General features: G+C 42.1%; 1 protein-coding gene across 1 annotated transcript; it reads left to right on the top strand.

Annotated features, from left to right (window-relative positions):
* The first annotated feature begins 208 nt into the window (after window positions 1-208).
* LOC123071463 (cell division control protein 6 homolog) lies at window positions 209-4,605 on the top strand. Its single transcript, XM_044495028.1, has 17 exons — window positions 209-503; window positions 608-707; window positions 794-1,017; window positions 1,102-1,176; window positions 1,266-1,372; window positions 1,461-1,567; window positions 1,692-1,751; window positions 1,886-1,959; window positions 2,060-2,110; window positions 2,440-2,489; window positions 2,656-2,716; window positions 3,314-3,403; window positions 3,496-3,561; window positions 3,658-3,753; window positions 3,849-3,938; window positions 4,027-4,145; window positions 4,250-4,605. The coding sequence occupies exons 1-16, from the start codon at window positions 300-302 to the stop codon at window positions 4,069-4,071; spliced, it is 1,500 nt and encodes a 499-aa protein (XP_044350963.1). The 5' UTR covers window positions 209-299; the 3' UTR covers window positions 4,072-4,145; window positions 4,250-4,605.
* Window positions 4,606-15,984: the final 11,379 nt, after the last annotated feature.

Below are 15,984 nucleotides of genomic sequence, written 5' to 3'. Positions count from 1 at the left end.
TTCCTTCTAAAAAATGAAACCCTATATTTTTCCATTTCTGAAGAATCATTGCCTCGCCTCCGTTCGCCAAAAATAGAAACAACCGAAGCCGCCAGCGCGCGTTCTAATCTGGCGCTGCCGTCCCTTCCCGCGCGAAGTCCAAAACCAGTTGGCGCGCTCACGCGCCCCCTCCCGCCGCGGGAGGCGCCCTTTTCTTCCCACCCTCTTCCCTCCCCTCAACCCCGCCCAGTTCCTCCCCAATTCCCTCCGAAACATCCCCCCACCGCCAAATCCAGCCGCCAATTCCCGACTCTCTCCCGATGCCGACGCTCCGCAGCGCCACGCTGAGTCCAGCCCCGGCGGCCACCCCCTCCCCGACGGCCGCCACTCCTTCCCCGGCGGCCGCCGGCACCACCCCGAGCAGCGCGGCCAAGCGCCGCATGACCGCTCGCCGCGCCGCCGATTCGCCCGATTCGCCCCATTTCACCTCCCCCCACAAGTCCCCGCTCGCCGGCTCCGGCCATGTAAGTTCCCCGCCCCCCTGCCTCACGCGGATCCGCTTCATTTCATTTCAGTTAATTTCATTTCGCATCTCCTGACAATGTGCACCAACTGCTCGACCTTGCAGTTCGGCGCCCCGAAGATGCTCTCGGCGTCGCCCAAGTCCTCGCGGAAGCGTCTCTACGGCGACCTCGTCCCGGCGGAGAGGCCCAAGTGGAACCCAAGAGGCAAGTTTTCTAAGATCTCACTCCAGCCACCCGCTGCCTTGCCTTGTTTGGCTCTGACGGGGAAAAAAATTCACTGTGCCCGGCAGATCCGGCGCAGATGCAGGCTGTCAAGGAGGCGCTGCACGTGGCCACGACGTCCTCGTGCGGTCTGGTTTGCAGGGACGATGAGCAAAGGCGCGTGCTCGAGTTCTGCAAGGCGTGTGTCCAGCAGGAGAGGGCGGGGAGCCTTTACGTGTGCGGGTGCCCCGGTACAGGGAAGACACTGTCGATCAGCAAGGTCAAGCAGAGCGTGTCGCGTTGGGCTGATGAGGTATATTACAGTTTCAGTATGTAGCAAATTTCTCTGTTTCAAAAGGAAACTCTGTCAAATTGTGGTCATTTGTCTCGCGCGTAGATGGGAATGGAGACGCCTGATGATTTGTCAATCAATTGCACGAACCTTGGAAACACATCTGACATTTTTAGCAAGGTACTCATTGTTGCTAAATTATTGGCTCAATCTAATTATTGACCCCCAAGCTGATCGATCATGCAGTACTAATAGAGATTTCAATGCAGATACTTGAAAAATTCCAGACTCGGAAAAAGGCAAGTGGCAAATTGTCACCACTTCAGCAACTGCAGCGTATGTTTTCACACAAAGAATCTGCTCCAAGGAGGATGCTGTAAGAACTTTCTGCACCTGCTTGCACGATAATGGTTTTTCTTGCCATTTTGATCATGCTATCTGAACTGTATCTCACCGCTTGCCAGATTGATCGTTGTGGATGAGATGGACTACTTGATAACAAGAGACCGGGCTGTGCTACATGACCTTTTCATGCTTACCACCCTCCAGTTCTCGAGATGCATACTGATAGGTTAGTTTTCTGTGATACTCGCACCTACAATGTACACTTTTAACTCTCTGGAAAAGAAAAGGAAAACAATCTTACTCAGCATTTTGTACTGTTTTGCTAACTGACGGTCGATTATGTTTTTCAGGAATTGCAAATGCAATAGACCTAGCAGATCGGTTTCTTCCAAAGCTTGAATCCTTAAATTGTAAGCATTCTTACTATATCTGCTGTATAGAAAATTGAATGGCTCCTTCAATTTACTTGCTCATGTGTTTGTTGTTATGTATGCGAACATGAAGGGAACTAATATTTCTTTGGCATGATGACACTAATTTACAGGCAAGCCACTCGTTATAACTTTCCGAGCCTATTCCAAGGATCAAATATCCAACATAATTAATCATAGGTTAAAGGTATTTTCCCACATGACTAATTCAAGCTTACAGGTGTTCCATAAATTGTCAACTTAAACTGTTTTGCTGTATGTAACTTTGAGTGTTGTTAATTATACAGGTTCTTGAGTATGATGTCTTTGAGCCAATGGCGATAGAATTTTGTGCTAGGGTAAGTCCAGTTATCCTTAATGAGGCAGTACTTTTTGTGAGCAAGTATAAATTTTGTTTAGGACAACACCAGACTATGGCTTAGAGTATCCACATTACTAGATGCTAACCGAACACTAAAGGTAGGTGAAATTACCTAGCAAAATTGGAAGTATTTGTGCCTATAAGTGTTGCTAAGGGATATGGTAAACTGATCTTAAATGGGGTTTAGGAAATCTGATGTGTACATCTCAGCACCTAATTTAAGGGTGCTAGACTGCTAAGGATGCTGATGCTCCGATGATAATATGTACATTCTGAGTTTTTAACTTTGCTTTATTCTTTTATCAGAAAGTAGCTGCAGCCACTGGAGACATGAGAAAAGCTCTTGGTGTTTGCAGGTAATTTCTTTCTAGTGGAGACCACTAGTATTACTTTGCAATCTGCCACCTTTATTATTAGAGCTGATGAAAATATAAATCATATCTATTGTTGAAAGAGTTCTGGATATGGTTAGTGCTTATGTATAGGTTATTGAAATGTTGCTTGTCCTTTTATCTATTCCAGGAGTGCCGTGGAAATATTTGAATCAGGACTACAAGATTCTTCTGATAAAGGAGCTGGAGTTGTAAGTTTCTTGGTTTCTCATGTTTATTTTTGCTTTGGCTGAATGTTTAAATTTAAATGAAGTGGTCTTTACACCAAACCATACCTCTAGCTCATATGCACAATGATCTGATTTTTGCCATTAGTTCATCTGTTGGGTCACATTCTACATTTCAGTTATGTTGAAATGAATGTGGACTGCTTATGTCAGTTGGGGCCAATTGGACTGCTTGAATCTTGAATGTTGCTTCATTCTGTCTATCCTCCCAATTCCCAAATGACCAACTGATATTCAAACAACATCCACTACTAGGCTTGAATGTATCTTAACATGCTATCACTGTGTTCTAAATCCTCAGTGCACTAAATTACCTTTTTGAGAGAATGCTACAGAACAGACAACATGCTATCGCTGTGTTCCTGTATCTGATTTGATCATTCTTGCCAAAAAAACAACTTTCCTTTAAGAAGATCAAATCAGGTACAGGAATATGTCAGCTGTTACTTGCAATCTAACATACTGATCAAAACAACTACCCTGCACCATGAAAGAAACATGTTATCTCTTCTTAGACCCCACATTCCAGTGTTACTTGCAATCTAACATAAATTCTACCAGGTGACATTTGACCATATGGACATTGCCTTGTCGAAAGTTTTCAAGCCAGCAGTAGTAAATAACATACTGTGCCTTCCCCAACACCAACAGGTAAAGACTGATTCATAATCTCATCTTCTAATTAAGCTATTTTGCTTCATTTCTGAAATCTCATTCTCACTCATGCCTTCTTGGTTGGACAGATGGTGCTGTGTGCACTGGCAAATACCTTTCAGCATTCCAGGAAAAAGGCTACTACTCTAGGAGAGGTATATTTACTTGATAGCATTCTGAATGAACACACTTGGTCTTCACATCCTGTATAATTATGAAGTTCTAAGTTGCCTATGAATGCCTTGTTGCAGCTCAACAAATCATACATAGAAATTTGTAGATCGACCCAAGTCCCAGCAGTTGGGATGCTTGAATTTTCTAACATGTGCATGATTTTGAGCGATCAGGTATGCAAACACCCATGGTTCTTTATTATGTATCATCAATACTAGAAGAAAAAGAAACCAAAATATTTTGAGTGTTTGATGGAGTTGCATTGCAGGGATACTTGAAGTTAGGGCAATCCAAAGAAGATAAGCTTCGAAGAATAACACTTCAGATTGACATTTCAGATATTAGTTTTGCATTTAAGGTGTGGAAAGATGGTCTTATTTCTGTAACTACACCAATATGTCAGCTGTTTTGTTTCAGGTGTACTTACTGTTTCTTTCATGGTGCAGGGTAGCCGATTCTTTGAGAAATGCCTTGAGCAACCAAAATTTTAGTGAGAGCACCATGCTTCCCAGGATTTTCTTTAAGAAGTGCAAACAAGTCAAACTAAGAAGCCCAAAAGGCTCAGGTGCATTTCAAACTTTGCTATTCCTCCTGCATTCAATAAGCTGCAGTATGCTGCTCCCCTTTCTATAGATTCCTTACAATTCAGCCTTTATTTTGTTGAATCAGGTGCTCACATTCATTGTATCAAGCTTTTTCAGTCAGTCGTCTGCTGGCTACCAGGGTTGATTTATGGAGGAACTCTTTCTTACTGCCGAAAGTGTACATGTGATAGAGTTATTAGTTGTCATACAGTTCCTCCAAAAGATAATTGAATTTACTTGGTTTCCATTTTTGTTTTATCTGTAGCAATTGGTCATGTAGTTAGCCATTGATGTACCAATAATTTATTTTAGCTGAGCAGTAATGCAGAGCTGAGACATTTTTTTAATTTAAGTTGCTAGAGAAATTGTACATCAGTGATAATTTTATTCAGGTGGCTTTCCCCTGTGAGATAAACATAATTTTGCTGAGGAATGACTTTTCATCTTGTTTGTCTCAAGCGTTGAATTCAGTTAATTCAGTTGGACTCTAAATCCAATTCGGAGATTACTTAGTGCATACATGATCAACTTTATGGCATACTACCCCCCTCTAACCAAATTTCTTTGGCCAAAACATTATTTCTACACCAGCCATAAAAAATCCTGATTCAACTTTCTAGAGAAACTTGAGAAAAAAAGCATTAACTGAAACCATGATCATACTCCCTTTGTCTCATAATATAAGATGTTTTTGTAGGCTATATTAGCTTGCAAAAACATCTTATATTATGGGATGGAGGGAATACATAGAATTAATTGTGAAGACACCATCACGTGTTAGTGATTTTCTGGTTGCAAAGTATCTCCCTACAATGTTCTCCTAAAATGGACATTATAAAAAACATTCCTTAATGCTAGTGACAAAAGCATTTTTGTTATAACAAATCCAATATAATCTAGGATATGTTTCTATGATAGGCATGTCATCTGTCCACCAATCTCCCAAAATCGAGTACTTTTCCTATCAACAAAAGTACACGTGCAAATGGGATAAAACCATTTCCTAGTTTCCACTAGAGCTGTATAAGTCTCCCCATTTCCCTTGTCTTAATCCTTGAAATGCATTTTTTTCTTAATGATTTTGTTTGCAGGATAGTTTGACACACCTCGTAAAAAAGTCTCAAGCTTCCATATCCAACTATCTAGCAAAGCCTTGATCATAATATTCAAATTTACAACCCTAAGACCACCCTGTTCTTTATGTTGCCAATTTTCTGTCCACCTAGCTAGATGATACTTTTTTGCTGATCTTTGTGCCAAAGAAGCTTGTCTCTACAAGATCAATTCTTTTTATAGGCCCAACATGTAATATATAGAAATGGATAATATTTAAGGCATGTTAGAGAGATAAGACCGAATGATGATTAATCTCACTCCTATATAGAGCACTTTCCGTTGCTAGCATCCAAATACATTCTCAATTTTATTTCCATGTTTCTTTCTAGATTCATCTATAGGAGCACCAAGACATTTCATTAGGAATTTCCCCAGTGGACATGTAAAAATTCTGGTATATTCAGAAGGCTTAACATTTCCAAAAAGATACATGCCACTCTTATGGAAGTTGATTTTAAGTCCGGATATTTACTCAAAGGCATACCATATGAACTTTAAATTAGGACTATTTCTAAAATCATCTTGGGATAAAAATACGGTGTCATCAACATTTTGCAGCAAACAACACCTTCCATTTCTTCTCTAGATGGACCTTAAATTATCCCACTCTTGCATTATACAAAAGCATAGCCAAGGCATCTATGGCTAAATCAAACAATATGGGTGTTGTTGTAGTGAAACACAAGTTAATAGGAGGGGGGGGGGGGAGGGGGATAATCATCAACTCATCGTTGATCGGGTCGACATGCTACGCTGCTAGCAATAGTTGAAGGAAATATGCCCTAGAGGCAATAATAAAGTTATTATTTATTTCCTTAATTCATGATAAATATTTATTATTCATGCTAGAATTGTATTAACCGGAAACTTAGTACATGTGTGAATACATAGACAAAACTTATAGTCCCTAGTATGCCTCTACTTGACTAGCTCGTTAATCAAAGATGGTTATGTTTCCTAACCATAGACATGTGTTGTCATTTGATGAACGGGATCACATCATTAGGAGAATGATGTGATGGACATGACCCACCCGTTAGCTTAGCATTATGATCGTGTGAGTTTCATTGCTACTGCTTTCTTCATGACTTATACAAGTTCCTCATACTATGAGATTATGCAACTCCCGAATACCGGAGGAACACTTTGTGTGCTACCAAACGTCACAACGTAAAAGGGTGATTAAAAAGGTGCTCTACAGGCGTCTCCGAAGGTGTTTGTTGGGTTGGCATATATCGAGATTAGGATTTGTCACTCCGTGTTTCGGAGAGGTATCCCTGGGCCCTCTCGGTAATACTCATCACTATAAGCCTTGCAAGCATTGTGACTAATGAGTTAGTTGCGAGATGAAGTATTACGTAACGAGTAAAGAGACTTGCCGGTAACGAGGTTGAACTAGGTATGATGATACCGACGATTTAATCTCGGGCAAGTAACATACCGATGACAAAGGGAACAACGTATGCGGTTTGACCGATAAAGATCTTTGTAGAATACGTAGAAACCAATATGAGCATACAGGTTCCGCTATTGGTTATTGACCGGAGACGTGTCTCGGTCATGTCTACATAGTTCTCAAACCCGTAGGGTCCGCACGCTTAACGTTCGATGAAGATATGTATTATGAGTTATGTGATTTTGATGACCGAAGTTTGTTTGGAGTCCCGAATGAGATCATGGACGTGACGAGGAGTCTCGAAATGGTCGAGACATAAAGATTGATATATTGGAAGGCTATATTCGGACATCCGAAAGGTTCTGAGTGATTCGGGTATTTTTTAGAGTACCGGAGAGTTACGGGAATTCGCCGGGGGAAGTATTCGGCCTTAATGGGCCATACGGGAAAGGAGAGAAGAGCCTCAAGGGGTGGCCGTGCGCCCCCCATGGGCTGGTCCGAATTGGAATAGGAGGGGGCAGCGCCCCCTTCCTTCTCCCCTCTTCCCCCCTTCCCACTTCTCCTAGTTGGAATAGGAAGGGGGGGGGGCGAATCCTACTTGGACCAAGAGTCCAAGTAGGACTCCCCCCCTTGGCGCACCCCCTCTAGGGCCGGCCTCCTCCTCCTCCCTCCTTTATATACGGGGACAGGGGCACCCTAGGACACACAAGTTATTCTTTTAGCCGTGTGCGGTGCCCCCCTCCATAGTTACACACCTCGATCATACCGTTGCGGAGCTTAGGCAAAGCCCTGCGCCGGTAGCATCATCATCATAGTCGCCACACCGTCGTGCTGACAGAACTCACCCTCGGCCTAAACTGGATCAAGAGTATGAGGGACGTCATCGAGCTGAACGTGTGCTGAACGCGGAGGTGCCGTACGTTTGGTGCTTGATCGGTTGGATCAAGAAGAAGTTCGACTACATCAACCGCTTTACTAAACGCTTCCGCTTTCGGTCTACGGGGGTACGTGGACACACTCTCCCCTCTCGTTTCTATGCATCACATATATAGATCTTGCGTGATCGTAGGATTTTTTCTAAAATTACCGCATTCCCCAACAGTGGCATCCAAGCCAGATCTATGCTTAGATGTTATATGCAAGAGTAGAACACAAAGAGTTGTGGGCGATAATAGTCATACTGCTTACCAGCATGTCATACTTTGATTCGGCGGTATTGTTGGATGAAGCGGCTCAGACCAACATTACGCTTACGCTTACACGAGACTGGTTCTACCGACGTGCTTTGCACATAGGTGGATGGTGAGTGTCCGTTTATCCAACTTTAGTTGAATCAAGTGTGGCTATGACCGGTCCTTGTTGAAGGTTAAAATAGCACACTTGACGAAAAATCGTTGTGGTTTTGATGCGTAGGTAAGAATGATTCTTGCTAAGCCCGTAGCAGCCACGTAAAACTTGAAACAACAAGTAGAGGACGTCTAACTTGTTTTTGTAGGGCATGTTGTGATGTGATATGGTCAAGACGTGATGATATATAAATTGTTGTATGAGATGATCATGTTTTGTTAAAGTTATCGGCAACTGGCAGGATCCTTATGGTTGTCTCTTTATTGCATAAGATGCAAGCGCCATATAATTGCTTTACTTTATCGCTATGCGATAGCAACAGTTGCAAAAGCAATAGTTGGCGAGACAACCATGTGATGACACATTGATAAAGATCAAGATGATGGAGATCATGATGGTACTTTGGAGATGGATATCAAAGGCACAAGATGATGATGGCCATATCATGTCACACATTTTGATTACATGTGATGTTTATCTTTTATGCTTCTTATTTTGCTTACTTCGGCAGTAGCGTTATAAGATGATCCCTTTCTAAAATTTCAAGGTATAAGTGTTCTCCCTGAGTATGCACTGTTGCGATAGTTCTTCGTGTTGAGACACCATGTGATGATCGGGTGTGATAGGCTCTACGTTCACATACAACGGGTGCAAGCCAGTTTTGCACACGCAGAATACTCAGGTTAAACTTGACGAGCCTAGCATATGCAGATATGGCCTCGGAACACTGGAGACCGAAAGGTCGAGCGTGAATCATATAGTAGATATGATCAACATAGTGATGTTCACCATTGAAAACTACTCCATCTCACATGATGATTGGACATGGTTTAGTTGATTTGGATCACGTGATCATTTAGATGACTAGAGGGATGTCTATCTAAGTGGGAGTTCTTAAGTAATATGATTAGTTGAACTCTAATTTATCATGAACTTAGTCCTGATAGTATTTTGCAAATTATGTTGTAGATCAATAGCTCGCGTTATAGTTTCCCTATGTTTTTTATATTTTCCTAGAGAAAACTATGTTGAAAGATTATAGTAGCAATGATGCGGACTGGGTCCGTGATCTGAGGTTTATCCTCATTGCTGCACAGAAGAATTATGTCCTTGAAGCACCGCTAGGTGATAGACCTATTGCAAGAGCAGATGCAGACGTTATGAAGGTTTGGCTAGCTCAATATGATGACTACTTGATAGTTTAGTGCACCATGCTTTAAGGCTTAGAATCGGGACTTCAAAGACGTTTTGAACATCATGGACCATATGAGATGTTCCAAGAGTTGAAGTTAATATTTCAAGCAAATACCCGAGTTGAGAGATATGAAGTCCCCAACAAGTCCTATAGCTAAAAGATGGAGGAGAATAGCTCAAGCAGTGATCATGTGCTCAGATTGTCTGGGTACTACAATCGCTTGAATCAAGTGGGAGTTAATCTTCCAGATAAGACAGTGATTGACAGAGTTCTCTAGTCGCCATCACCAAGTTACTAGAACTTCGTGATGAACTATAGTATGCAAGGGATGACGAAAACGATTCCCGAGCTCTTTGTGATGCTGAAATCGACGAAGGTAGAAATGAAGAAAGAGCATCAAGTGTTGATGATTGACAAGACCACTAGTTTCAAGAAAAGGGCAAAGGGAAAGAAAGGGAACTTCAAGTAGAATGGCGAGCAAGTTGTCACTCCCATGAAAAAGCCCAAAGCTGGACCAAAGCCTAAAAGTGAGTGCTTCTACTGCAATGGAAATGGTCACTGGAAGCGGAAATGCCCAGAATATTTTGGTGGATAAGAAGGATGGCAAAGTGAACAAGGGTATATTTGATATACAAGTTATTGATGTGTACCTTACTAGTGTTTATAGCAGCCCCTGAAAAAACTTGTTCAGTTGCTAAGATTAGTAACTCGAAACAGGAGTTACAGAATAAACAGAGACTAGTTGAGGGTGAAGTGACGATGTGTGTTGGAAGTGGTTCCAAGATTGATATGATCATCATCGCACACCCCCTATACTTTTGAGATTAGTGTAGAACCTAAATAAATGTTATTTGGTGATTGCGTTGAGCATAAATATGATTAGATCATGTTTATTCCGATATGATTATTCATCTAAGACGGAGAATAAATTGTTATTCTGTTTACATGAATAAAACCTTCTATGGTCATACACCCAATGTTGATGGTTCATTGAATCTTGATCGTAGTAATACACATATTCATAATATTGATGCCAAAAGATGCAAAGTTGATAATGATAGTGCAACATATTTGTGGCACTGCCGTTTGGGTCATATCGGTGTGAAGTGCATGAAGAAACTCCATAAAGATGGACTTTTAGAACCACTTGATTATGAATCATTTGATGCTTGCGAACCGTGCCTTATGGGCAAGATGACTGAAACCCCGTTCTCCGGAACAATGGAACGAGCTAGTGACTTATTGGAAATAATACATACCGATGTATGCGGTCCAGTGAGTGTTGATGCTCATGGAGGGTATCGTTATTTTCTAACCTTCACAAGATGATTTGAGCAGATATGAGTATATCTACTTAATGAAGCACAAGTCTGAAACATTTGAAAAGTTCAAAGAATTTCAGAGTGAAGTGGAGAATCATCGTAACAAGAAAATAAAGTTTCTGCGATCTGATCGTGGAGGAAAATATTTGAGTTACGAGTTTGGCCTTCATTTAAAACAATGTGGAATAGTTTCACAACTCACGCCACCTAGAACACCACATCGTAGAGGTGTGTCCGAACGTCATAACCGAACTTCATTGGATATGGTGCGATTTATGATGTCTCTTACCGATTTACCAATATTGTTTTGGGGCTATGCATTAGAGAGAGCTGCATTCACATTAAATAGGGCACACTCAAAATCCGTTGAGACGACGCCTTATAAACTATGGTTTGGCAAGAAACCAAAGTTGTCGTTTCTTAAAATTTGGAGCTGCGATGCTTATGTGAAAAAGTTTTTCAACCTGATAAGCTCAAACCCAAATCGGAGAAGTGCGACTTCATAGGATACCCAAAGGAAACTGTTGGGTACACCTTCTATCACAGATCTGAAGGCAAAAATCTTTGTTGCTAAGAATGGATCCTTTCTAGAGAAGGAGTTTCTCTCGAAAGAAGTGAGTGGGAGGAAAGTAGAACTTGATGAGGTAATTGTACCTTCTCCCTTATTGGAAAGTAGTTCATCACAGAAATCAGTTCTAGTGATTCCTACACCAATTAGTGAGGAAGTTAATGATGATGATCATTAAACTACAGATTAAGTTACTACCAAACTTCATAGGTCTTCTAGAGTAAGATCCACACTAGAGTGGTACGGTAATCCTATTCTGGAAGTCATGTTACTAGACCATGATGAACCTACGAACTATGAGGAAGCGATGATGAGCCCAGATTCCGCGAAATGGATTAAGGCCATGAAATCTGAGATGGGATCCATGTATGAGAACAAAGTGTGGACTTTGGTTGACTTGCTCGATGATCAGCAAGCCATATTAAATAAATGGATCTTCAAGAGGAAGACGGACGCTGATAGTAGTGTTACTATCTACAAAGCTCAACTTGTCGCAAAAGGTTTTCGACAAGTTCAAGGTGTTGACTACAATGAGATTTTCTCAACTGTAGCGATGCTTAAGTCTGTCCGAATCATGTTAGCATTTGCCGCATTTTATGATTATGAAATTTGACAGATGGACGTCAAAACTGCATTCCTGAATGGAATTCTGGAAGAAGTGTTGTATATGATACAACCAGAAGGTTTTGTCGATTCAAAGGGTGCTAACAAAATGTGCAAGCTCCAGCAATCCATCAATGGACTGGCGCAAGCATCTCGGAGTTGGAATATACGCTTTTGATCAAAGCATATGGTTTTATACAGACTTGTGGTGAAGTCTGTATTTACAAGAAAGTGAGTGGGAGCTCTATAGAATTTCTAATATTATATGTGGATGACATATTGTTGATTGGAAATGATATAGAATTTTTGGATATTATAAAGGGATACTTGAATAAAGAGATTTTCAATAAAAGACCTCGGTGAAGCTGCTTACATATTGGGCATCAAGATCTATAGAGATAGATCAAGCCGCTTGATAAGATTTTTCAATGAGTAAATACCTTGACAATATTTTGAAAGAGTTCAAAATGGACCAGTCAAAGAAGAAGTTCTTGGTTGTATTACAAGGTGTAAAGTTGAGCAAGACTCAAAGCCCAACCACGACAGAAAATAGAAAGAGAATGAAAGTCATTCCCTATGCTACAGTCATAGGTTCTATAAAGTATGATGTGCTGTGTACCAGACCTATTGTGTACCCCGCCCTGAGATTGGCAAGGGAGTACAATTTTGATCCAGGAGTAGATCACTGGACAACAGTCAAGATTATCCTTAGTGAGGACTAAGGAAATATTTCTCGATTATGGAGGTGATAAAAGAGCTCGTCGTAAAGAGTTACATCGATGCAAGCTTTTACACCGATCCAGATGACTCTAAGTCTCAATCTGGATACATATTGAAAGTGGGAGCAATTAGCTAGAGTAGCTCCATGCAGAGCATTGTAGACATAAAATATTTGCAAAATACACACGGCTCTGAATTTGACAAACCCGTTGACTAAACTTCTCTCACAAGCAAAACAAGATCACACCTTAGTACTCTTTGGGTGTTAATCACATAGCGATGTGAACTAGATTATTGACTCTAGTAAACCCTTTGGGTGTTGGTCACATGGCGATGTGAACCATGGGTGTTAATCACATACAGATGTGAACTATTCGTGTTAAATCACATGACAATGTGAACTAGATTATTGACTCTAGTGCAAGTGGGAGACTGAAGGAAATATGCCCTAGAGGTAATAATAAAGTTATTATTTATTTCCTTCATTCAAGATAAATGTTTATTATTCATGCTAGAATTGTATTAACCAGAAACTTAGTACATGTGTGAATACATAGACAAACTTATAGTCCCTAGTATGCCTCTACTTGACTAGCTCATTAATCAAAGATGGTTATGTTTCCTAACCATAGACATGTGTTGTCATTTGATGAACAGGATCACATCATTAGGAGAATGTGATGGACATGACCCATCCGTTAGCTTAGCATTATGATCGTGTCAGTTCCATTGCTACTGCTTTCTTCATGACTTATACAAGTTCCTCATACTATGAGATTATGCAACTCCCAAATACCGGAGGAACACTTTGTGTGCTGCCAAACGTCACAACGTAAAAGGGTGATTATAAAGGCGCTCTACAGGTGTCTCCGAAGGTGTTTGTTGGGTTGGCATATATCGAGATTAGGATTTGTCACTCTGTGTTTTGGAGAGGTATCCCTGGGCCCTCTTGGTAATACTCATCACTATAAGCCTTGCAAGCATAGAGACTAATGAGTTAGTTGCAAGAAGAAGTATTACGGAACGAGTAAAGAGACTTGCCGGTAACGAGATTGAACTAGGTATGATGATACCGACGATCGAATCTCGGGCAAGTAACATACCGATGACAAAGGGAACAACGTATGTTGTTATGCGGTTTGACTGATAAATATCTTCATAGAATATGTAGGAACCAATATGAACATCCAGGTTCCGCTATTTGTTATTGACCGGAGACGTGTCTCGGTCATGTTTAAATAGTTCTCGAACTCGTAGGGTCCGCACGCTTAACGTTCGATGACGATATGTATTATGAGTTATGTGATTTTGTTGACCGAAGTTTGTTCGAAGTCCGGGATGAGATCATGGACGTGACGAGGAGTCTCGAAATGGTTGAGACATAAAGATTGATATATTGGAAGGCTATATTCGGACATCAGAATGTTCCGAGTGATTTGGGTATTTTTCGGAGTACCGGAGAGTTACGGGAATTCGCCGGGAGAAGTATTGGGCCTTAATGGGCCATACGGCAAAGGAGAGAAGAGCCTCAAGGGTTGGCCGTGCCCCCCCATGGGCTGGTCCGAATTGTACTAGGAGGGGGCGGCGCCCCCTTCCTTCTTCCCTCTTCCCCATTCACACTTCTCCTAGTTGGAATGGAAAGGGGGGTGGGGGGGGGGGGCGAATCCTACTTGGACCGGGAGTCCAAGTAGGACTCCCCCCCTTGGCACGCCCCTCTAGGGCCGGCCTCCTCCTCCTCCCTCCTTTATATACGAGGGCAGGGGGGCACCCTAGGACACAAAAATTATTCTTTTAGCCGTGTGCGGTTCCCCCTCCACAGTTACACACCTCGATCATACCGTTGCGGAGCTTAGGCAAAGCCCTGTGCCGGTAGCATCGTCATCATCGTCGCCACATCGTCGTGCTGATGGAACTCACCCTCGGCCTCAACTGGATGAAGAGTACGAGGGACGTCATTGAGCTGTGAAAGTGAAACTATCCCTGGGTGGTTTTGGTAATGATTTACAACATATAACTCATTCAACTAATGCTATTTCAAGATACATATTTTATGAAAGTTTAATGATTGGCATGGCACGGATAAGGATTGTGGACCCCTCAAAATGCTAAGGATAAAAGATTGGCTCAAGCTCTAAACTCCAAGACTCTACATTTTCCATTTTAGTGATCCAAGATCACATTGAGTCTATAGGAAAGCCAATACTATTAAAAGGGGATCAGGTGTTGCTTAATTGCTTGCTTGCTCAAAATGTTTAGTGATATGCTCCAAAGCCCTCAACCACTTTCTCATATCCACATATGTCCCAAACCTAAAGTCAAACTCGACCCCACCAATTTGATCCATCCGGCGCCATCGAGTTCTTTTGACATAGCCACTGCCAGAAACCCTAGTCTTCTCGGTCTCACCGATAGGGATCTCGGTCTAACCGAGATGGGATTGCAAACTCTCTATTTCCCTTCGTAACATTTCGGTCCAACCAAGATGAGCAATCGGTCCCACCGAGTCTGCAATGCAAACTCTCTGTTTCCTTTTTGTAATGCTTCGGTCCCACCGAGACGAGCGAATTGGTCCCACCGAGTTTGCGTGACCAATTCTCTGGTTTGTTTATTACCAAAGTTGGTGCAACCAAGTTTGTGTAATCGGTCCAACTGAGATTATGTTATGCCTTAACCCTAGTGATATCGGTCCCACCGAGATGACATGTCGGTCCCATCGAAGTTGTCTAACGGTCACATATGAACTGAATCGGTTCGACCGAGATTTCTGATCCGGTCCAACCGAGTTTGGTGTAATGTGTGTAACAGTTAGATTTTGTGTGGAGGCTATATATACCCCTCCACCCTCTCCTCATTCTTGAGGGAAGCCATCAGATTTTGCCTACACTTCCACTAGCCATTTTCTGAGAGAGAGCCAGCTACTCATGTGTTGAGACCAAGATATTCCATTCCTACCATATGAATCTTGATCTCTAGCCTTCCCCAAGTTGCTTTCCACTCAAATCATCTTTCCACCAAATCCAATCCTACGAGAGTGAGTTGAGTGTTGGGGAGACTATCATTTGAAGCACAAGAGCAAGGAGTTCATCAACAACACACCATCTATTACCTTTTGGAGAGTGGTGTCTCCAAGATTGGTTAGGTGTCACTTGGGAGCCTCCGACAAGATTGTGGAGTTGAACCAAGGAGTTTGTAAGGGCAAGGAGATCGCCTACTTCGTGAAGATCTACCCTAGTGAGGCAAGTCCTTCGTGGGTGATGGCCATGGTGGGATAGACAAGGTTGCTTCTTCGTGGACCCTTCATGGGTGGAGCCCTCCGTGGACTCGCGCAGCCGTTACCCTTCGTGGGTTGAAGTCTCCATCAACGTGGATGTACGATAGCACCACCTATCGGAACCACGCCAAAAACATCCGTGTCTCCTATTGCGTTTGCACTCTCCAAACCCTTCCCTTTACATTCTTGCAAGTTGCATGCTTTACTTTCCGCTGCTTATATACTCATTGCATGCTTGCTTGAATTGTGTTAAGATTGCTTGACTTGTGCTAAGTTGTTAAA

This window comes from Triticum aestivum, chromosome 3B (genome assembly GCF_018294505.1).
Source record: "Triticum aestivum cultivar Chinese Spring chromosome 3B, IWGSC CS RefSeq v2.1, whole genome shotgun sequence".
NCBI lineage: Eukaryota > Viridiplantae > Streptophyta > Magnoliopsida > Poales > Poaceae > Triticum > Triticum aestivum.
Note: the sequence above shows the minus strand (reverse complement) of the source record. Positions and strands in the feature narration are given on the sequence as shown.